General features: G+C 48.1%; 1 protein-coding gene across 1 annotated transcript in view; it reads right to left on the bottom strand.

The window, feature by feature from the left end:
* Positions 1–2,570: 2,570 nt before the first annotated feature.
* The window catches only part of PLPP3 (phospholipid phosphatase 3), a 44,332-nt gene continuing 23,454 nt past the window's right edge, over positions 2,571–23,448 (bottom strand). Inside the window, exons 2-6 of the mRNA XM_021542100.2 lie at positions 22,177–22,334; positions 16,778–17,061; positions 15,741–15,798; positions 8,756–8,932; positions 2,571–4,395 (exon numbers count right to left, since the gene is read on the bottom strand). Coding sequence (XP_021397775.1) covers positions 4,270–4,395; positions 8,756–8,932; positions 15,741–15,798; positions 16,778–17,061; positions 22,177–22,334 — 803 coding nt within the window. The 3' untranslated portion in view covers positions 2,571–4,269. The remainder of the gene's footprint in view (positions 4,396–8,755; positions 8,933–15,740; positions 15,799–16,777; positions 17,062–22,176; positions 22,335–23,448) is intronic.

Below are 23,448 nucleotides of genomic sequence, written 5' to 3'. Positions count from 1 at the left end.
AGCAGGACCTCAACCCATCCTCTGGCTCCACGGATGAGCGCTGGTTTCGGCTTTACGAAGAGCTGGGTGAAACCTTCGGACACCCAAAACAAGGCAGGCTTGGAGCATGAGAAAAACAGGTCTCTGCTTGTGGGGTGAACCTCCTCCCTCCCCCTCCCTTGATTGAGAGCTTCATATCCGAAAATCATTGAGCAGAAGTACAACAGCTCCAGCCTCTGCAGGCTGCCAAGGCGTTCTTGCTGAGTGAAGCTGTTTAGGTGCAGAGACACGGCCGGACCTGGGGCTTGCGTAAACCTCCCTTCCCCTGGAACAAAAGACCTGCTCCCATGGCAGTCAGGTGCAAGCAGAATCCCTGCCTTTGAAAACGTGTTCAACCGGTCTGGGTGCAAAAAAAGACAGGTTTGACCAGAACGTCCCCTTGTGCAGAGAGGCTCTGCCAGCCAGGCCCCAGCATCAAAGGCAGACAGCTGGGTGCTCCGCAGAGCCTGATTAGCATCAGCATGAGCAGAGCCCGGTGTTTGCAGCACTAAAGGCCACAACCAGCACCCAGCCCCGGGCTCCAGCAACACTGTCTTGTTTGCATGAGAGCATCTGGGCTTGTACATCCCTCTGCCTCCTCGGGAGAGCTGCAGAGAGCAGCAGCATGCAAACCCCAAAGTGTCCTGGCTGCCCAGCATTCCAGCAGGAAGGGCCAAGCAGCACAGCAGTGCTCCAGCTCCAGCTGCACCTGCAGACACTGCAGAAAGCAGTGGCCTCAGGATCCCAGCGCTCATATGGATTTGGGTTTGGGTTTTTTTCCATTTCACATATTTATTTTCTCTTCCTTCCTGCCCCTCAGGAAGCTGTGGCAGTAGATACATCCTGTCACCATACTCATGGTTCGTGGTACTGACAACGGTGCTCCTTTGGCTTTCACTTCTCTGTGGGGTTTCACTGAAATGCTCATTTAAAATCAGTCCTTATTCCTCCTGTAGCACTGGAACCTTCCTCTGTGCTTGGCTAGCCCAAAGGTCATTGGGGACCTTGCCTTTTTCCACCCAGCTGTGCAAAGCTGCCCTTACCCTCCCCAGGATGGGATGGAGTGGGACAGCATGGGAGAGGCAGGCAGGAAGCAGGGGAGGAAACAACCATCGCTCAACCATCCACAAATAGGACTTGGCACTGCTGATGCTCAGCCCCACATTATAGAGTTCAACCCTGTTGCCTTCCATAGGTTCATCCATGGCCTTTTCTCCCTCTCTCCAGGCTGACCCGCACATCCCGAGTGACATCCTGTGAGTCGCCAGCCCCACTGCACTCCTGGGCTCTTATCCCCTCCTGCTCTCTTCCCCTCTGACCCTTCTCCAAGCCCTCTTTCACCCAGACATCTGTATTCCTGGCTTTTTCCAGGTAGCTGGGGTTAAGGTGCAAGCACACACTTTTCTCAGCCCGGTGCTTGTTGCACTGGGGCTGGCTCTGCACATGGAGGGCTCCACAGGCAGCATTTCCTTCTCCTCTGGGGGTTATTACACCCAGGCAATGCATTTGGGAGATCAGATGGGGATTAAGAGCCTGTCCTCACTGCCCCAAGCTGAAGTCTCACCTCTGCAACACACTCAACATCCAAACACTCAGGCTCAGATCACACGTGGCACCATGAAAACTCCCTTTGCATTTGGGACAGGCGCGGGTTTACGAAGTTTTTCCACGCGTAATAAAATGTTACTCCTAATTAGGATAATAATAGCAACTGCTAGCTCAGTTCTGCTGGCTTAATTTCCACCTGCTCTTTCTTTGCAGTTTGATGTGGTATTTGCTTCCTGTCATGCATTCTTGCATATTATTTCTGTGCCGTGTTATCTCGCTGATGTGGTTCACTCAAGGAGTGGTCGAAACGCGGCTCTGACCGTGTGTCACCAGCAACAAGTTCATTTGCCTCTGTAGGAGGAGGAAAATAACAATAATAAAAAAAATAAAAACAATAATAATAATAATAATTTAAAAATCCAGTCTGCCTCATAACTGTGTGCTGAGCACATGTGCCTCTCTGAGCACATGTTGTTGTGAGATTTTGTTCTTTTTTCTTCTTTCCCATCCCACCTACGTGGGCAACCCAGCAAACTGCAAAGTTTTGGTTCAGCTACCAAGTGCCTGCTTTTCATGGGAAAGGTGTTTGTGCAGAGCATAGCTGGGAGCCCTCCCAGGCAGGGGCTGTCCAGGACTACCAGCAGCTAGGCCGTGGCCCTTCAGACCTTGTTTTACTCCCATAATATTTATTTAAAGCTCATAAAATTGTTAAAGTAAAAGGGATACCTTCAGTAAAATGAGATTTGCTTTAAGACTGGACATAGAAAAGAGAAGATCAATCCAAACCCACATGTGCCCCCAGCCAGGAGCTGGTGGGACCTTCTCATCACTCCCATCAAAAATGGCATCTTGTCCTTTTTATCCAGCTGCCCTCCTGTACCATCATATTCCCAAATGCCACCCAACATCCCCATCACACTTCCAACTGTCCCACTGGGCAAGGACTCTCTTTTTCTGGCAAGGAAAGGGCAACCCAAAGACAGAATGCAGCTTGCACCGGGATGTTTAGTTGTGTTATGAGCTTTTATTTAAAAAGCACATTTATACAGCAATAATTTCGCAGATACAAACTTCAATTTTGTATTCTACAAAAGTCTTTGAATATTCTTCTCTTTACAAAATGGAACATTACAAAAATACAGACAATTTAATATGTTTTTTTATACAAATGTCTCTAATTGTAGTTATTTTCATTAAAATATTACTACCACAGAACTACAATATTTTAGTCGACTATAAAAAAATTAATTCAATGCTTTTTTAAGCAGCAAAATGTAAATAACACAGGTCAGGACACAGTTTATAGTCATAGTGGATATATCTAAAATTGTTTCAGAAATAATATTTTACATAGTTAATTTTTAAGGTTTTATACATTATTTATATAATATTTATAATATAAAAAAAAATCATAGCTTGCTATAAGTTGAAATGATAGGACGGATTCTGTGAGAAGGATGTGCAAATGGCCGTTTCTGCATGTTCTGCGGGATCCCTTTGCAAATGCGCTTCGTGGAAGGGCTGCAAACCAAGCACCTGTGGCTTCTGGGCAAAAAAATAACTTCCATCATCACCCCCGAGAGAGGCACAGCTGATTTCCCACCGGAGTGACCCAGCGGAGCACAGGACCTGGTACTGCCATGGCGCACCCCGGGCTGCCCCAGGAGCAGCAGGAGGAGGAGGAGGAGGAGAAGAGGAGGGGATGCACAAACCGACTGACACCCAGGCCGGGACGTGCCGCCCAGCAGCCCGTCCCAAAACTGCAGAATAAAAGTTTCCCCGGGACTCAGCCCCGGGGTCGTAGTGCGAACGAGTCTTCGGCAGAGCCGCCGCTCCCCCGGCGCAAACCGCCGGCTCCCGCGCACGAAACCTGCCGGGATTTTCCTCTGGGGAAAGGGGATGGCTGGGAAGTGGAGGATGCTCTTTTCATTTAGGGGGCTCGGGTGGGGCGAGCCCTCGCCAGGGAGCGAGCGGGGAGGAAGAAATGTGGCTTCTCTGTGAGGAGGAAGGAGCTCTCCGGCCTCGCTGTGCGGCTCGGGCCGCTCGTTAAAGGCGTGTGGTGTGAGCAGGGAGAACGGAGACCCTGCGGAGACCTTGGACTGGGCAAGCTTCTTCTAAATTAAGTCACAGTATGGAAGAGAGGAGGCAAAATAAACTAGGATCAAGAAGAGAAAATAGCAACTCTCACAAACCAATCCCAGATCTTGACTCAGTGCTGTTGCTCATACGTAGTGCTATACAATTTAGTCGCATGTTGGTTTATTTTCTTGTAGGCATCGGAAATCTTCATAGTCCGAAAAAAATCTAGGATGGCCAGTTTTCCAAAAATCCCTTAGTGTTCATTGGGCTAGGAACAATTTGGCGTTCACTACAACATGAACACTCAAACCAATTGCACATCCAGAACTCCGGCACCTCTCTTTGTTTGTTCGGCTTTTTGTGTAGTGTGGGTTTTTCTTTTTCCTTTCTCACTGTTGCCTTTGCCTTAGTTGACCACCACCACCCCTTTCATCCAAAATGTCGCAAGTTGAAAAGACCACAGAGTAAGACTTTACTGGTCGGGCAAGAAAGTCTCTCCCTACATTCTACTGTCTGATGAGATTTGAGAGCAGCAGGTAGTTGCTGTCAGCAGTCACTTTTTTTTTTTTTTTTGCAAAAAAAAAAAAAAATTAAAATACAACACCCATCTGATTCCTCGAAGTTCTACACCATGTTGTGATGATTATTCCTCTCAATGATGTCCACAGGTGAAAGGATCTCCTTCCGGATGGGAGGTGGAGGCAGGCAAGTCTTTGTCTTGGGTTTGAAGAGATCTGAGACATAAAACACCTGCAGGAATAAGTGGAAAAGGCAAACTTAGTCACAGTTGATACTGCTTTGTTCAAAAAGTTGGTTGACAGAATATATACACATTTTTAAGCTGCAAAAATAGCACTTTTTGAATGCAGGCCCATAAGAGTGTGAAATCCCAAGCACCTGCTACCACCTTTCTGTACAGCAGAGAAAAAGGCTCAGACCTCACAAAACTCTAAAACCATGAGAGGACAACTTGATTTCTCACTGCGTCATCACCGAGTGCAATACCCAGACCTCTGCTGAATGGGTTGAAAAGCCAGGAAACAGATCCACAGCCTGCACTCCAATAAAATAACAAAGGTCTCCAAAGGGTTGGCCTGACTCATCCTGAGTGGTTTCAGGGATGGAGTTGGTGTTAAACAATTTATTCAGACAGACATCAGGTAGGCAATTAAAACCTTTCAAGTCAAAGCTGTGTTAAAAGCTATCAGCAGTGAGTCAATGGTGAGCCATGCTCCTCATGCCCCACCAAGGCACCAGTACAGAGCTGGGGTCTGGTGGAAGCCAAAGGCTAAGGAGAGGAGAATCTATTCCTGACTCCTTCTTCCTAAATATCCCGTGATGTAACGCCTCTCCCGGATGTGAAAAAGCCAGTGCCTGGCAATTTCGGAAGGCAGCGACACAATAAGAAACAAAGTGCTGGGAGGAAACTTCCACATCCTCCTTTGGCAGCAGCACGAAGCTTATCAGTCCTCCAGGACCGGGGCACTTTCACCCTTGCCAAACCTCAGCCCCGTGCCAGAAGGGAAAAGAATCAGACAGCACAGATCCTCTGGATGGAGCAAGAAGTGGCAAGGATCCATCATTTTGTCACCTGGCGCCACAGCCCCCAACTTCCGTCCTGCCACCGACTGTCCCTGCCAGCCCAAATTTGACAGCTCATCTCAGAAAGCCTTAAGCCCCAATAATCTGGACTGAAGCCATGGGTTTGCTGAGGTGAAATCCCAGGATGAGCAGCACATGGCTGTAGGAATCAGCAGTACATTTGGGGTTTTTTTCTCTCACACTACTCAAATGCAACATTTAATCACCCAGATAAATCAGGGGGAAAAAATAATTCCAAGGTGTTTATAGAAATAATATTAGGTTACGACTTCTAGGCTGGGTAACACAGGGAGAAAGCAAAAGGTTTGGCCTACCTGCATCTCCACATTTTCTACCCACCCACAGCCTTGTGCAGCAGATCAAGTTGTCCTTGCAAATAACTTTTGCAAGCCCCTATCAGCACAGCAGATAAGGCTCAAGCTGCACAGACAGAGAAGCTGCTATACGCAGCAATTTAATCCTACAACTGTAACCAGGGATGAAGGAAGCTGAGCTGGTGTTGCTTTGTGGAAAAGCAGAGAAGGAGCTGATGTACAAACAGTTCTTTTCTTGATGTACATGCCAGTGTCTGGCTGTTTGGCTGTGTAACAGAGCTGATAAAGTTGTTTACATGGCATCCAAGTGGCAGCCTTTGTATGTTTGGGTAAATAACAGGATCCAGCTGATACTCCTGAGGATCATAAGCTGGAATCTGGCCCCTTGCTGCAGCATCCCAGTGTAAAACTATGTTGAACTGCTCTGGCACTGGTTTTGTTTTGGGCTGTTAATAACTGCAAACACCCCATCTGTCTGGTTTGGTGCATTTCTGTTGCCATCCCACTTGTTTGTCCACCTCTGAGAGCTGGATTCAATCAAAAAGGTGTCCAGCTTCTGCACCAGGATAGCCATGACAAATCAATTTATGGGAGGGGATTGCTGAGTGCAAGAAGCATCTGGGGATTGCTTTGAGTCTGGTCCTTATTTTTGACAGGAATGACTTATGGTGGAGTGTCATCCTGGGTATTTTTGCTTTTACTGTGCTGCTTTTCAGGCTTCATTGAAAGACTGGTTAAGGGGTTTCATTTCTCTTTAAACTGTATTTCACTTTAACATGGCTGGAGGTTATATAAACATTTATAGGAATCATGAAACGTGATCTTTGGGGGTTAAAAGTGTGTTAAATCCTCCTAATGCTTGAACTGTTTAACACAAAAAAGGACTAATAAACGTGCTAAGTTTTTCACTTGGATTAGCTCCATTTCCTGTAGAAGGTGCTCTCCACCCATAAAGAAAACTTGATGGGAGAAGACTGAGAGCACTTTAAGCCAATATCTCACACTCCCACTTACCAATTCCTATGACTTTTCATCCTATTGAAGCAATTTTTAATCATATACAGAGAGGTTAAAACAACTCCTCTGAGCTAACCAGAGCAACATTGGGAGCATGTCCTTCTGACATCTCCCCTTCTCCCTCTCCCTCAGATGAGACATAAACCACACAACACACAGCAAGCTGCCTGCAAGGCGCATAAAAACTATTTCTATTTGAGAAATCCTCGTTGTATTTCATCCTGGCTCCAAGTCTGAATGTTTCATCAGCTGGAAGTGCTTGACATTAATGTCTTCTGCTTGTTATTTCAGGCACCGAAAGACAAACGTGTCTGCTGCAGCACGACCTGGGTTTAAGCTCGGGCAGCCTTTGGAGATGAAATCCACAATTGGTTTCTACTGAAAATTATGGCCTGATAACTGGGGTGTTTTTACAGCCCTTGGCTATCACCAGGGTGGACCCTGAAGGTTTTGCTGGGGGAAGGGGTGGCTGGGAGCTCCCAAGGTGGGAGGTGATGAGTCTCCAGGTCCCTCACCCTGTTTCAGAGCAGCCAGAGCAAGAACCCCCAGGACATACCAGAATTTCAGCAAAAAGCTGCTGAACTGCTCCTTCATTGCAAACTCTAGGGTGTTTTAGGACGACTCTTCCTCTTGTCCTTTACTGCCACCTCCCAAAATGGAGGGAAGTCTGCCAGGCCCAACCAGGCACAGAATCCCACCAGCAAAGCCAGGTTGTGGAGAACAGCTGGTTCTCTGCAGGCTGATGGAATGGGACAAGGGCTGGGTTCAAACCCTGCCCTAAGCTGAAGCCTGAGATATTCCAAGGTTACTGAGCCATTCCTGCAAAGTGTTTGGACACAACTGCCCCTTCCACCAGTGGGCTGGGAGAGCAGCTCAGGCTGCTCCAGGCTCACAGGCAAACCTGAGCCTACCTGGGAAACTCCAGGCAGCTGCTTCCTATGACACAGGAAAGCTATCCCAGCCCTGCCACAGCCTCCCCTTCCCAGCACAGCTCCCAGCTGCTGCAGGGCTGGGAGGGGACAGCCAGGCCTGCTGCTCGTCCCAGCCAGGAAAGCATCCGGACAGCCATCCCAAGCATCCGGAGAGCTATTGTCCTCTGCAAGCACTGCTGGGACCCAGGGATGGACTGCCTGGTCCCCACTCCCCTTCCACACTGAGGCTGTTATCCCACTTCCCAGCATAAAGACACACACTTCTCCCACCTCCCCCTCGGGATCTGCCAGTCCTGCAGGGGACATGGGCACCAGGCAAAGGCAAAACCCAGCAGCTACTGCTCACAGAGTTAATAATTCTCCTTGAAAATGTCACAACAATGCCATTTTTGTTTTGGCTTTGGAATATTATCAATGAGTGGGAAGTACATAAATAACCTGTTTTCTCTCTCTGCAAAATGTAATATTGGTGAACGTAACTCCTTGTTCCCAAGACTGATTTACTTTTAGAACAGGGAAGAAAAAAAACCCCAAAAAAACCCAACAAAAACTCCTTCAAAAAGTGGTGAACTGTTAAAACCTTGTTTTTGGGGAGTTCATACAGACATAGGAACCACCCAACAAAAAACCCTATAAAAAGTAGTGAGCTGTTAAAATCTTGCTTTTGGGGAGTTAACTCAGACAGAGAAACCACCACAGCCCCCAGCTCCTTTGTGTCTGTCTGAGGCAGCTCCCTGACCTGGTTTCCCCCAATCCTGCCAACTTCAAGCATCTTCATGTGTCACTTTGAGTTACAGAGCTGTGGCATCACGTCACCCTTTGGAGAGAAAGTGGCACAGAACCAGCCCAGCAGATGAAGAGAAGTGGGCACAGCTTTTGTTGGCCCCTTTCTCACAAGTCTTTTTGTTCCCTGAAAAATCCATCAGCCATCCATCAGCCTGCCCTGGTCCAGCTGACACCAGCTTTTGGAAGGACTGTGTGTGGAACAGCCATAATCCCAAGCACCCCAGACCCTCTGCTCAGCTCATGGTGGAAAACCTTGCAAACAGCTGGAGAAGCCAAAGCTTCTGGAGGAGAGGGAAACACATTCAGTGCCCCAAGCTGCCTGGACCAAGCCTTTGGAGCCTCCCACCACATGCCCAGCTGCACCAGGGAATCCCCCGAGCTGAACTGGTGGGTTGCAAAGGCTCTGCTATTCCCACAGGACCTTGCCAGGAGTGCTGCTGCCCAGCTTTCCCCACTCACCACGCAGTAAGCCACCAGGGCTCCCTGTGCAAAGCCTGCCAGCACGTCGGTGGGGTGGTGCTTGTGGTCGGACACGCGGGACAGCCCGGTGTAAAACGCCATCATGATCAGGGTGAACTGCAGCAGGGGACGGAGCAGGCGGGCTCCCTTCCACGTGAATCTGGCCTGCAGATAGAACTGTGCGAAGAGAGGGAAACAAAAAAACGAAAAAAAAAAAAAAAAAAAAAAAAGTTGCGTTAATTTGCCCAGATTTGCCCAAAATGCAGCAGCGAGTGCTCTGTGGGGGTGGCTGTGGCCCTGTGGCTCAGGGAGGGGGAGTTGACAAAAAGGAAGGATGCTCTTTGCACCTGTGGAGAGATTTTTAACCCTCTGGAGGGGATGAGGACAGAGGTGGATGGGCACAGCCCTTCCTCAGTGAGCCAGAAACGGGGGATTGGGACCCCCTGCACCCCACCCCAGCTTCAGCCTCCACACAACACAGCACCCCAGTAAAGAAATTCCTCCCCAGCATTATTAAACGCAACAAAACTGAGGTCCCAAACTGGGGTATTGAGGTCTCGTACCATCTTTCAGAGGGAAGAGTCAATGCAGCATGCTAAAACTTCAGAGCCATCCTGAGAACTGCCAGACGTGGCCACAACCACCGACAGTGTGCACAATGCCAGCCTCCAACACTCCCACCATGTCTCCCAGCCCCACCCCGGGGTTTTCAGGGAAACAGAGAGCAGCTGCCTGGGAATGGGGGAATGGGGGAATTCCCTCCCTGGGTGGGAATGACAAGCAAAGCCCCTGCTCAGCGCGAGAGGAGGAGGTTGGGGTGATGTCAAGCAGACATTGTGGCCCTGCCGTGACTATCTCAGGCCCGTTTCCGCTCCGGCCGGTTCCTGTGGGAACGGGGAAGCTGGGAGGGAAGAGAGGGCAGGAAAACAGCAGCTCCTGCCCTGGATGAGCGCAGGGAGGAAGGCTGTGGGAAGGGAGGGACGCCGCAGCAGTCTCCAGGCTCGGGGAGCAGCGAGGCTCACGGGGTGTGAAAGCGCCTGGCAGATGCTGCAGCTCTGCCCTGCTGCTCCTAAGTGCAGCACTGGAGTCACACCCAGTGTCCTTCAAGGGGCTCTGCTGCATCACAGGGCTGCAAAGGGGGTTACTCCCCGTTTATGATCCCTTTTACACACCCGGAGCAGTTTGCACCACCTTGGTATGAAAGGGGACGAAGCTCTCACTGGGCTCCCTGAAACCACAAATAACTTAATGACAACATAAAAGCATAAAATGACCTATAAAAGCAGAATTAACTGGGAAGCTGATAAGGGGGAAGCTTAACTTTGGCCAATTTAGTATGTTTGGCTGTTGCATAAACACTGTATCTACCCCTTTTTGGAAAGAACACACACTGGGCTCTTCAGAAGAAATGAAACATCACATTGTCTGAATGGAGCAGATGCTCCAAATTACCCAGATTGTTAGCTAATTAACATGGAAGGGAGCAGCACCAGAACAGCTCAGTGCTGGCTAATGCACATGGTGATTCTGGGGAATATATCTGCAAACCAGCCCGAGCCTGGGAATGGAGCCACAGCCCCATGGAGCACATCCCACACCCCACATCACAGTCCATTCCATCCAAAACCACTCCATGATTCTGTTTTCCTGTTCAAGAGCCTCAATTCAGCCCAGGTGACAGTGCAACACTCAGGTTCCAGTGTGCTGCTGCAGAGCAAGAATAGCTCCAAGTATTATATATTATAAACCATCACTCTCAGTTCTACCAGGAAGGCATGAAAAATGATGTCTTCTTTTAATCTTCTGTCTTTGTCCCATCAAATCCCTTAAGGAAATTTGCTGCTGTATAATCTGACATTTGCCACTTTTGCAGAATCTGGACATCTTCTCAAATGTTTCTATCCCACAAGCCTGGACTAAAAAAGTCATCTAGAGGTGAGAGTGCAAAGCATCAATTTAAAATTAGCAATAAAAAGCAAGCAACACGTTTGAAGGCACAATAAAGTAGGCACTTCTGGGGCTGAACTGTGTCCCTCATGTGCAATCTTCAGCCCTGGAAAAGGAGTAAAAAGCAGTGTGGCACCACAGGGGGTGTGCTGGGCGTGCAGCACCCAAATCACACCCACACCTGCCTATCTTGGAGGATTAAAACCCACAGGTTCAGTCCTGTGCCCCTCAGACACTTCAACACCAGTGAGGAACTCAACTGAGTTCCTTTTGATGCCACAATAAAAAAAAAAAGGAAAAATTGCTCTTTATTCTCCATTCATAAGGACAAAAAAAGAGCTTAACAGCACTCCTTATATTCCACAGGCATTTTTGTGAACATGCAGCATTACAAAAGCTGCTCTCAAACACCAGGATCCCCTAAATGCTTTCAAGGTAAGACCTGGGGTGCTCCAAACTTGGCTCCAGTATGAAAGAGAAATCCAGTTAATAAGACAAGGTCAAGAAGTGAAAGTAGAATGTAGGGGCTGAAAAGATCAGAACATCCCTAATGCAGGAATTAGTGCTATTACCAAGAAATGGGAAGTTCCTGGAAATTTATCTGAAAATCTGCTTATGAAGGTGTTTTTGCTGTTTTGGTGGTTTTTTGTTTTTTTTTTTTCATTTGGTTGAGCAAATCCGAAATGCTGCCTGCTACAGACTGACAGATTTGGATGGGAATGTGGAGCTGGAATGGAGCCCTTCCCAGGAGGGGGTGGAAGAGCAAGACCACAACCAGGGTTATTTCCACCACAGATCATCACAGGGCAGCAAAAACCAGGAGCACCAACGGGAGCAAGGGTGGGTGAAATGGGATCACAGAGAGTGGGAGTTACTTGGAGTTCCCATCCGCTGTCTCCTGGCAGAGGCTGAGTGACCACAAGCAGATGGCTCGAGGGACGTCACATCATTCTTCCTGTGCCAGGGGACTTCCACAGTGCTGGTGGGGACAGCCCAGAGCCACACACGGCCTCTGAGCAAAGCCAGGAGGAGCTGGCAGGGGACACGGGCTCAGAGCATCACCTCCAGCCTCGCGGGGATTTCTGCTCTCCAGAAATCTGCAGAGATCTCCAGAAATCCCGTCCCCTTCACGCTGCCCCCGCCGCAGGGCTGGGCTCCATCAACCCCTCAGCCACACCTGAGGTTTCCTTCTGGGAAACAGCTGGGCTTTTTCCTGGCTGTCTGACCCCAGGGACCTCCTTCTCCATTCCTTCTCCAGCCCCATCTGCAAGCAGACTGGTACCCAAAATGCTACAGGACCAAAACCTCTCCAGCCCAAACCCATCCCACCATACAGGCTTTGTCCATCCCTGGCTGGCAAAGCCAGCTGGAGGCTGGGCAATGCAGAATTTGGTTTTTAGCACTAAGCTGGCCAGAAGGGAAGGACAGGAGATGGGCACAGACCTCTCTGTATGTGGTGTTTGCCTCCTCCCTGCCTTTGCTGAGTGCATAGCACCCCACATCCCATCAGAAATATCCCCAGCAGCTCAGTTCACAGCTCAGCCTTGGCCTCTGATGTAATTCCATTTTATTCTCTTCCTTAGGTCACCACTAAACTCAACTCCAAGTCCACAACCACAGAGAGGTTCCTTTACAAGGGCACATCACTGCATCATTGCTCAGCTGTACCAGGGCACCTTCTCCACCTTTCAGCAAAGAGCTCTAAGGAGAAGCCTCACACTCCCCTAACACATAAACCCAGCACCATCTCTCATTTTCCATTTACACCAGTAGAACTCGCCACAACCCATTCTGAAGTCTTCTGCATCACCCACTGACACATAATAAATACACAAGGTTTGCTTGCATTTTATCCAGAATCAACCAATGTTGCTGAGGGATATTAATTTAGCTTTGCTGATATTAAATTTTAGCTTTTCTGCACCCTTCGTGTGATTTCAGGCAGCTTCATGCTGCAAATAAATCAGCATTATGATCTCATGTGCTCCAAGGGAGTGGAAAGCATCCACTGCTCCCTGCAAAGACTCCCCCACATCCACAGAAACACAACAAAGAGGAGTGGGTCAGCTCCAGAGGGCTGCATGGAATAAGCTGTTCCATACCTCCTCTTTCCTCAGCCTGCTATAAATACGTATTGCTGCTCGCTCAGCCAAGGAGTAACAAAGCAAGGAAAATTAGGACAAAGAGGATTACCCAAGAGTTATTTCCCCTTTTAAATTTTTTATACAAAGGCCTGATGTTAATTGAGTATTCATGGTGACAAGAAGGCTGCGAGAAACTTAGCCCTGAAGTGTCAGCATTTAGAACGAGATCCCAGGGGATTTTACTGTGTTGCAAGTGCCTTTCCCTGGGACTTTTCCCTCAAAGCCCTGCAGGGCTTGGCACCTCTGAGTGTTTTCCTACCGGGAGCCCATGGACAGCACAGGGCTCTGCTGCTGTGCCAGGAAATGGGGAAGCTGTGGTCACTCAGCTCCCCAAATACCTGGGGAAATCCTGCAGGCAAAGCCCTGCGCGACGCGTGGGAATCCACGGAGCTTTTAATAGCCTGACTGGAAACTTCTGGCACCCGTCTCCACCAGGTGAAGCAAACTTGAAAACATCTTAGTTCAGAATGGGCTCCAAGAGTGAAGCCAGGGAACGCCAGGAAAGACGGGAAGTGACTTATCCTTGAAATATGGAGTATTGTTCAACCAAGAACATGCTTGGCTGATCTGCCAGGCCCCTGCAGGACACGCTCAGCCCCACAAGTACCCAGCTCTGCAGCAGCTCCTGGAACACTCCTGGTATCCAAAGTGTAGGCAGCAACCTGCTGCAGCACAGCCCTGCCTTCCCAGGAACAGGGGAGCACCTGCTCTGTCCTGACTGAGATGGGTCCCTGATTAAACCCAGCAAACACCTCCTGGAGGCACTGGCACGGGGGATGGCACGTTTCTAAGCAGGCTTTCAAAACCCCAACTCATTCATTGAGGTGGGCAAGACAGCAGGGTTTATCTTGCATCTAATAAAATCCCTCTGGCTTGCTGTAATCTCTTTTTTCTTATAATTTTTTTTTTTTTTGTATTATCAGCCTCTCCAATGTGTCAGATTTTTCTGCCTCCCTTTTTCTATGAGATTTCTCTGGCAGTGACCAGGGAGCTGGACTGATGGAGAGCAGTGCTGCTGCTAGACAAGCTGGAATCACAGAAACTTTTAGGTGGAAGAGAGTCTTAAGATTGTTGCCTCGCCTGTCTTTTCTCAAGTTGCCTTTTTCTCTCTTCAATTTATCACCAAATACTTGATTTAATTTTTCCTGACTTCTTAAGGCACAAGGCAACTGAGAGCTGGCCAGACAGAGTCTGCTACCAACCATATCAGAGTTTTGGAACAAGGTGAAAATTAAAAATAGAATAGTTTTTAAAGGAATGCCCCCTGCATAGAAAGGGGTAAGTGGAGCAGCCTGCTGTCCTGGGTCAGGGGTGTGGGGCAAAGTCTGGTGAGTGCTGACAGCTCAAGGGCTCCCATATGGGGACAGGGAAGGGCAGCAAAGAGAGACCAGAGGCATCTCTGTGCTCTGGAGCATCACACAGGAGCTAAACACCACTTCTAAAGCCTGTTGCAAAGTTAAAAAGAACATCAGGCAGCAGGCATTGGTGCAAAGCAGCAATGGAAAATGAGCTATGCAGGCTTTCCATGCATCCTGTTGGAACTTGGAATGCACTCAGCAGCTTTGGGGTCTCTGCCACCAGCCCCCCAAGCTCTGTATTCTCATTTGTTTCTCCAAAAGTGCTGGATTTTCAGAAAACATATGAAAAAAGAGAGTTTGTCCAGCAAACTGCAGCGAATGGGTCAACCCCTGGTAGAGAAGCCATCACCACCCTAGTAGGGACTGGCAGTCCTTGCTGTTCCCTGATACTGGGCTTGAAAATATCTCAGGGCTGACTTATCTGAGTGCCCACAGACCTCCCCAGAAATAAATGACTGCCCGTGTGAGCGATGGCTTCAAAACTCAGCTCAGAAAGGTTTATGGTGGGCTGAGCCTCCTGTGAAGCATCACCAAGGCAGCTCTTCATTGTAATACGGCTGGGAGGAAACGGCCAAAACATTTGCTGGAGAAATTCAGACGTTTTCCAAGAACAAAATAAGAGGGAAAACAAAGAAAGAATTTAATACGCCGCCCACAACTGCCTGGAAGGCTCAGTGATTCAGTTACAGGAGCTGCTCACAGGGAAGGGGATCCAAGGCTGAGAAGGCAGGAGGGAGCAGTGGTCACTTATCTTTCCAGAGGGTAAGGGATGGGGAGAGCACTGCTGATAGATAAAAGCTCATGTTTCATGTTTTTATCAGCACAGTGCTGTTCCTCTCCTTGCAAGTCCGAGATTACCAGGGATGGGGGAGGAGCACAAATCTTAAAAGCAACACAAAACTTGATTTTTTTAAATGAAATAACTTACAAAAAAGGAAAACCAGACACAGATCCCTCTGAGCCCCCCCAGAAGGGCGTGTGAGTGTGTGTCCAGCCCCTGTGGGCAGCGCTGCCTCCTGCAGTCCCAGCAGGAAGCACCTTGGCAGCCACCCCGGCCCCAGCCCAGGCGCAGGAAGGGCAGAGCCATTTCTCACTGACAAAGGAAAACAAGTCCCAGCCCTCCCCTCCGGAACCAGGCTGCTCCACCTGCTCTGCTGGCACATTTCGGAACCAGGCATCACCTCCTGACATGGCCACGGCAGCACATCCTGCCCCTCCATCCATGAAACATTCTGGCTTGCCCCAAAGTCTCTCCTAAGCGTGCAAACAGAATTGCACAGGCCATCCACAAATTTGGCAGGATTTGGATTTAACTGCCACCTTGGCCACATCCCAAAGCTGCACACACAGCTCAGCTATCACACCAGGGGTCTCTATCCTAAATAACACCACAGCAGCTGAGGGTGGATCCTCCCACCAACAGCTCAGGCTCTTCTTTTTCAACCAACTTTCCATGTCCAAGGCTCATCCTGCTATTACTGGCATGGAATGTGGGATGGGGGACAGGGGATCCATCAGCTCAGTGAGGTCACTTACCACCAAGTACAGCATGGTGTACAGGGAGAAGGACGCGTGCCCGGAGAAGAAGGATTTCCTGCAAAACAAAGCAGGTGCTCAGAACCAGCCAGCATAACCCTCAATATCATAATTCTCCCTAAAATATGGTGACTTGCCTGGTGCCAGACCAGAGGGACTCACAACCCCCAGTTCTTTGGTTATAAAACCCCTGTTATCCGCCCTGCTTGCTGGTGAGGCAGAAAGCAAACGGATGGACAGGATGCTTGCATTGTTTGTCCCCTTCCTGGCCTACTCATGGGGCAGCAGTTATTTCCAGGATAACCCAATAACTCATCATCTCGCCTCAAATAACCGGGAAACACAAAAGAAATTACAGGAGAGCAACTTCTCCAGAAGCTTGACTGCAGAATGAGGAATGTGCCCCTGGAAAAGTCAAAATTGGGCATCTGATGGATGTGATAGAGCTCCAAGGGGAGGCACTGGCAGCCCTGCCTGTGTGGTGGAGCCTTTCCTGAGGAGAAGCTCTGCTGTGACACACGGGACAGCTCGGGCTGCTCACCATGAGCTCAGCTCTGCGGTTGAATTCCCACAGAGAGCAGCAGCTCAGGGAAACAACAGTGCAGGAGTAAAGAGAAAGGAAAAGAAATATTAGGCAGCTGAGTGCCACACTTCCCAAGGGAAACTGATGCCCACTGGAAAATGGATTTATGGCCTTTGCAGAAAAAGCAGAGTTTCATGGAATCCTAGAATGGTTTGTGCTGCAAGGCACATCAAAGACCAGCTTGTTTTCCCCCCTGCTATGGGTAGGGATGGCTTTCACTAGACCAGCTTGTTTAGGTCCCCATCTAAGACAGCCTTCTAGGGATGGGGCATCCATCCACGGCTTCTCTGGGCAATCCATCCAGAGCCTCACCACCCTCACAGGGAAGAATTTCATCCCAATATCCAAACGAATCCCACACTCAGTTTCAGATGTGAATCCTCTACTGCAGACAGAGCAACCCGAGACACATTCAGTGGCAGCACCCCTTGGCTCTGGTGCCAGGGGCTCTCACCTGGCTTCCTGCACCCTGCTGTCACTTCCCCTGCAGGTGTAGTTCTGGATGTAAACTCCCTTGGCGCAGTTGATGGTGGAGAAATCCAAGTCGCAAACCGCCAGGAAATGCGGCCGCAAGCGCCCGACGGACACTTTGGCAATGTCTGTGAAGGACTGGCTGATGGCACAGCCAAAAACAAAGCAGCCCACTTGCTTGTAGAGAGCTGCCACGTAGGGGTTCTGGATGAAGGAGCGGGATTTCTCCTTCAGGTAGTGGATGCGGTAGAGCTCTCCCGTTATAATCTGTGAGGCAAGCACAGCAGAGAGGTCAGAGAGCAGGAAAAACACTGGGCAAATGTCAGCTCTTCAACTTCCTTTCTGCCTCTGTCGAGGCTGGGATGGAAGCTCTGGAGATGGTATTTTGTATTCAGGCTCAAATGTGTATTATTTCTTACCTATATTACAGTCTGTGAGTTCTACAGCATTCTACTAACAAGCTACAAAATGGGTAAATATCTTTCTCTACAAGGTCTTTTAGGGCTAAACTATCCAATTAAGAAATGACACCTATATTATTTTTACTTTTAACCCAATAACCAATCACTCATGTCTCACAATGTTGACTTTTCTGTCCAATTACAAAACAACACCCAAACCCTTGAAGAAGGTGAATAAGAAGGAGCAGCCACCAAATTAAACATCCATCTTGCCCCATATATATATTGATATATTCTAAACTGTTTTCCACCCTCTGATATTACATGTTCCTATTCAAACCACACACTCATAATCCCAGTTCTAGGATTCAATTTTAGAAGTCTTCTCCACGGCCTCAGGTCAAACACATTATTCTTTTGTGGGTCTGTGCCTTTCAGCACAGAACATTTAAAATTCTCAGCATCCAGGGGTCCAAAAGGCAGAAGCAGGGATGGGTGTGAATGCAGGCCTGAGACAGCTCTGGGATCTCAAACCAGGAATCTGCTTCTGGAGTGAGGAAAGAGAAGCCATGGCCCAGTGTCTCTCCATCCTCCCCCTTGTCCCTCCCAGTGCTTGGCATGTTGTTTATGGAAAAATCCAATAAACAAAACAAAAGAGTAAATTTTGGGTAAGCACATTGGCATATCTTCGCAGAAGTGAAGTAACACCCCACCATAGTGAGAAAAGAAAATTGACATAAACCAGATAAAGAATTAGTGTGTGTTGGGAAGGAGAGACCAGACCCACTACCCTCTTATCAAACTGATTTTGGAGGAAAATAAACCCACATCCTGCTTATCTTCCTCTCTTGAAATCATTAACACAACAAGGAAAGAAACAGAAAGCCCCAAAATTTTCAGATTCTGGCCCAAAACTTGTTGCCAGCAGACCTAATTCAGATCCCTCAAGGCTTTCAAGAAGTCCAGCTATTCTGGGGCATTTCAAGGGGTCTCACCATCACATGGCAGCACATTATGTTTTTCTTGTGTCAGGGGTGCTGAGGTTTGACAATATTGCCATAAATCACTGTCAGGGAGCAGAGGATCCAACTTCTGACACTCACGACTCTTAAGAGGCAGGTTAATGAAAATCAGGCTGTGAAATGAAGTCCAAATGTCTCACCTCTCCCAAAGAGCCAAAGATTTAAATTGTTCTCTGTCATGCTACACACCTAAATTTTAAGCTCCAGATTTACAGCTTTAGGATTTCATTAATTACTCTAAATGTTTTTATACCTGAGTAATAAATTGAGGCAGAGGGGTTTTGGTTTTTTTTTTTTTTTGGATGCCCCTTGTCCCTGCCTCTCTGTAGTCACGGGGACTGTGATATATAAAATTAACTGTCAAGAAAAATGCCTTCATGTTAATCCCTTTTTGGAGCAGCCAGCAATATTCCTCCCAGCGTGGCAGCCTGCCAGCCATAAGCAGGAGGCTCCCCTGCCTACCTTTTTAAAAGTTTGGCACAACCTTTGGAAACTAATAAACTGGAAAAGTATGGCAATTAGACTAAGAAGAGTTAAAGCTGTATCATTGTTTGAACTCACTCGTACCAGGGCTTGAAAAAAAACAAAGGTTGACCTAAGACAGCTGAAATTGCAGCTAAGCAGGCTTTATCAAAGAGAGATACAACTGTAATAACAGAAAATAAATGCCAAGCTAGAGCAGGCTCTGCTACCATGCACAGAAATTCTTTTGAGTGGCTGCACCACCATTTGGGGTTTACCCGTCACAGCTGAGATTTCCTCTTGGAAATCTGGTAGCGACCAAGGCTTGTTTAGGGAGCTGCATCATTTTAATCCTCACAGTCTCCAAAGACCATGGTTTATCTCCATTTTGAACCACTTTCCAGCACAAGCTGCCAGCCAGGAAATCGACTGGCTGAGGCCTGCAGAGGGAGGTTGTCCTGGATGGACACCAAGGCTCCTGCACGAGGGCAGTCCACTCCCAAAAGCCTAAATTCACAGGAAGGGGAGCTCTGGGGCTCAAAACCCACGGCTTTCACAGAGGGAAGACCAGACAAATTAAGGATGATATCTGACACTGGGAGATGTGCCATTACTGCAAACTCACAAAGAGATCCACTCGAACCTGAGGCTCTTGGCCTGGGGAAAAGGCATGTGACAATTTTAAACAGGGAACAACAAAAGTCTGGGGATCAGTATTTTTCTCTCACTGTTGGTGGTCTGGGTAATTGCACACATGTACCAGATTGTAAACTGGAGCTTTCATTCCCCCACTGAAATGCTGCTGGGTACCCAGGAACCCTCCCCACTTAGTGAAAGCCATGGATCAACTTAATGAGAAGCTAAAAATTGGGTAAACTTGGTTTCTTGGCAGTGCTGTCCCAGATAAAGCAGGATGGTGAAAAACTAATGCAGCACAGATGTGCACAGACTGGAAGGACATCGTGAAAAGAAAACAAGTTTTAAAGATATCAAGCTCTTCTCCTGCCTTGCACTCCTGGCGAGCCAACTACATGGGACATGTGCCATTCCCAGGTGATGGGCACAATTCCCTGGCAGACATATTTTAAAAAGCTGGTTACTAGAGAGAAGCCAACATCAAACTTTTCCATCTGTGAATGCTTTTTGCAGACTTTCAGTTGTCAAGACCATTTTATTGTTATTATAAGGTATCACCAGCAATCCAATTAGCCTGTAATTACTTTTAGAGCTTTTCTAGCCACTTGCTTTTGATGTAACATCCTCTGAGCTAATCACATTGCAGCATAACACCTTCAACTGTGAATCAGCCAGCTAATCCAGGTGTGTCATTTAAATCACCTAGCAAATTAATTTAATTAGGAATTTTTCATAGCTCTTCAAGATCTATCAGGTGTGGGGACATGGTACCACAGTAGTGGTACCCCTACAAAGCTCAGGAGTGTCACCTTCTCCTTCCCACCATCCAATCCAAGGGACCACCAACAAAACATCAACCACCTTCTAGCTCGAAGAGCAGTCCGGAGAGAGGTGAGAGTGCACAGCCCAGGGGCACGAGCCTCTCTGGTGTCATCTGCATGGAAATTTGCCTGAAGTCAGTAAATACACAGATATTAAAACCAAATGCATGTCCTCTCCCATCCTGAAGGAAGCAAAGGGCTCGCCTCTGCCGTTTACTTAACCAACTCTCTGGGTGTCCTCAAGCCACTTAAAACATGACCTGGACCTTTTTACCCCAGGCTAGACTGCCTGTGATGCCACGTGAAGCGAGGGCGTGAAATTTTGGCTGCTCCATCCCAAAAGCCAGCTCCCTGGAAGTGCTCACAACCACTGCCCTGCCTTCCCAAGGCAAACAATGTGAGCGAAAGGAGCGCGCTCAGTGCTCTGTGGATTTGGAAGGAATTCCTATTATGCTACAGTAATTCTGGTATCTGGGTTACATCTGAAAAAGGAGGTCAGGCTGACTTGAATTTTCCATGCAGGCTGCCATAGCAAAGAAATCTGTTGCTTCAGTTCCTCGTTAGCCATTTGTGTCACTCAACAGCAAATACTGAGCTTTTGAATTTACCTTATTAAGTTACATTTGTTGTGGGCACAGTGAAACCAGGGCAGAAACATCCAATTCTTTGGGGATTTTCATTCTCTTTTAATTGACCTGCTATTTCGTGGTAGAGAGTTGATGGATCACACAGGCAGCTGATTATGTTTCCAGTTTCTGTTCCAACTCCTGTATTTGCCACTGCCTCATTAGGAATCAGAAGCACACTCTGCATGGAGCTGGCGTGCCGATAGCTCCGGCAGTAATGCGAAAATGAGAGGCTTTTTCATTTCATTTTTATGGCTTTTCCACACTCAGGGGTCATTCACCTGCAGGGTGAAGTTCTGCTGTGTTTATAGAATTGGGGGCCTGGCACCTTTTGGGCTTGTTTTGGGGAAGGAGGGGGCAGAGGGACAGGGCAATTTTGGAGACCTGCTTTGCTGAGCCTGTGTGTGCAGGGAATAATGGAGGGATGAGGAAATGATGGAGATCTTCACATCACACAAGGCTGAGGTATTACAAAAGCAGGCACTGTGCCACACTAAAATATCTATTGCCCATGACATTCCATGAAAGCAAAAGTAAAAGGAGAAGAAGTGCTCCTGACCTCTCCACCTCCATCCCTCCCAATTGAAGGAGAAGGAGGAAGGTGGCACTTCTGGGAAACCACCTGAACAGTTCTGGCAGCAGGTGAGAAGGAAAATGTAGGTACTTTTCATATGGGAATTTCATCCTAGCTGAAAGTGTTTAAGCAACAACCTGGAGACAGCTCTTGTCTTCTGCCCCAGACCAGGCACACATCAGGAGGCTCAACTTTTTTTTGGGCTGAGTTCAGCTTTTTGCATGACAAATAAAGCTCTTGCCATGCAATCACTTCCTCACACAGCTCTAGAAAAACTGGCAGAAGGAAAATGAAGAGGCATTGGGAAGGTAAGACATTAACTACATTTTACAGGGAGGACTGTGGGAATATGCTCCCTAAGGAAGGTTTTAATTGTCTTTTAAAAACAGCTGTAATATGCAATCTCTTAAAAACCTAATACTAAGCTGTTAAATTTTCCAGGCACTAGTTAGCTGGAAAGATGTATCCTTTCTTTGTTTTTTAAACCTTATAAAACAGTCAAATACCTCAAGTTATTTGAATAGGGACAAACCATGCCAAGTCTTTACTGACACTCAAGTGTTTTTGCCTCTTACTCTGAACTCCTACTGGAGGGTGGAAAAGTCCTTGTGAAGCTCAATGACTTGCCCAAACAGCTTTGGGCCTGTTTACAGGCTTCAAGAGTAATCTCATTCCTCTCATTACAAGCTTTCATTTGTAAATGTTTGCAACTCCGAAAGTCAAACAGTCACTATGGCAGAGGAGATGTGCACGGGGTAGATCCTGTGGCATTAGCAGGGCAAAGAGGTGCCAAAAAACCCCTCATGGGACAGAGGAGGAGGTTCTGGAGGTGGCACTTACCGCCAGGATGGCGATGAGGATGCCTGCAGCACACAGCACCGCGTCGTTGATGGTTTCCACGTTCTTCTGCGGGTACCTGATGCTGTCGTCGTCGCAGTAGAAGCCCCTCTGGTAGGGCTGGATTGTGCTTGTCTCGATGATGAGGAAGGGCAACCCAGCTACAAAGAAGGGGAGACAACAACCAAACCCATCAGCAATACAGGCAGAAACAAGCAGCTCACAAAAAACCCCAAGATTCAACCACAAGACCCCTTGCAAACCACGCATCACCATTCCTGGTGCTTTTCTTTCCACATCTCTATCTTTCCAAAGGGAATAGCCTTGGGATTTGTTTTTCCAAGCTGGTCTTGCAGGGAAAAAGCATCTCCTCTGTTATGGTTATCAGATGTCTGCGCAGCCTGGTTCCAGTTAAGCCCTGTGCGCTGCAAATATTAACTTACAGGAACAGACCCCTGGAGCAATGCCTCTGCAAAAGGCCATGAAAACCAATCTGGCACTTCTCTCCAGGGAGGGCCCGATGCTTGCCGGGCAGAGCAGCCAGAGCTGTGCAAACAAACACGGCAGGATCGAGTATCCGCAGGGCTTCTCTCCTACCTGGCCAGCTACTCTCCATCCCCATCACTTCCCTGTCTTTGAAGCCTTCCTTGGCTCACTCCTCTTTGTATTTACAGGGTGTATTGACAGTTTTCTGTCAGTGTTTGTACCTACTAAAGCACCAGCCATGTGCTTTGGGCAGCTGTGGGACACCCAGCCATGCAAGGACCAGAGCATCCACAAAAGCGATGAACTCCCATCAGAGCCATTCGACCACAATAAAGCCACGTGAAATCTGAGTTTTAAATACTATCTGGGAACCCTCTGAGCAGGATTCCTGTGTCTTACAGCTTGGCTGATCTTTGTACCACTCAGGGAGCAGATCTGCTCAAGACCATGGGTCAGGACACACAGTATGGGGGGCACACCTGGGAATTGTGGCATGTCCGTAACTCCATTTTAGAATTTTTTTTTTCAGACAAATACAGCACTGCCTCAAACCCTGAAGGGTGTTTCCCAACCACAATGTCACCTTGGGCAGGGCACCCTCCTTCCCTTTGCCTCAGTTTCCCCATCCATTCTTGCTATTAAGCCCATCATCGAGAGGAGCACTACATCCCCACAAAACCAAGCCCCAGATTCCCTGAAACCCATGTTCAGAGTAAATCACAAGCCACAAGGTACAGGAAACCCTCCTCCCACTTGCAGAGCGAAACCCAGGTAAGGGAAAAAACAAAT

The sequence above is a fragment of the Lonchura striata genome, chromosome 9 (genome assembly GCF_046129695.1).
Source record: "Lonchura striata isolate bLonStr1 chromosome 9, bLonStr1.mat, whole genome shotgun sequence".
NCBI lineage: Eukaryota > Metazoa > Chordata > Aves > Passeriformes > Estrildidae > Lonchura > Lonchura striata.
The sequence above is the reverse complement of the archived record's forward strand: the minus strand, read 5'-3'. Positions and strand labels throughout refer to the sequence as shown.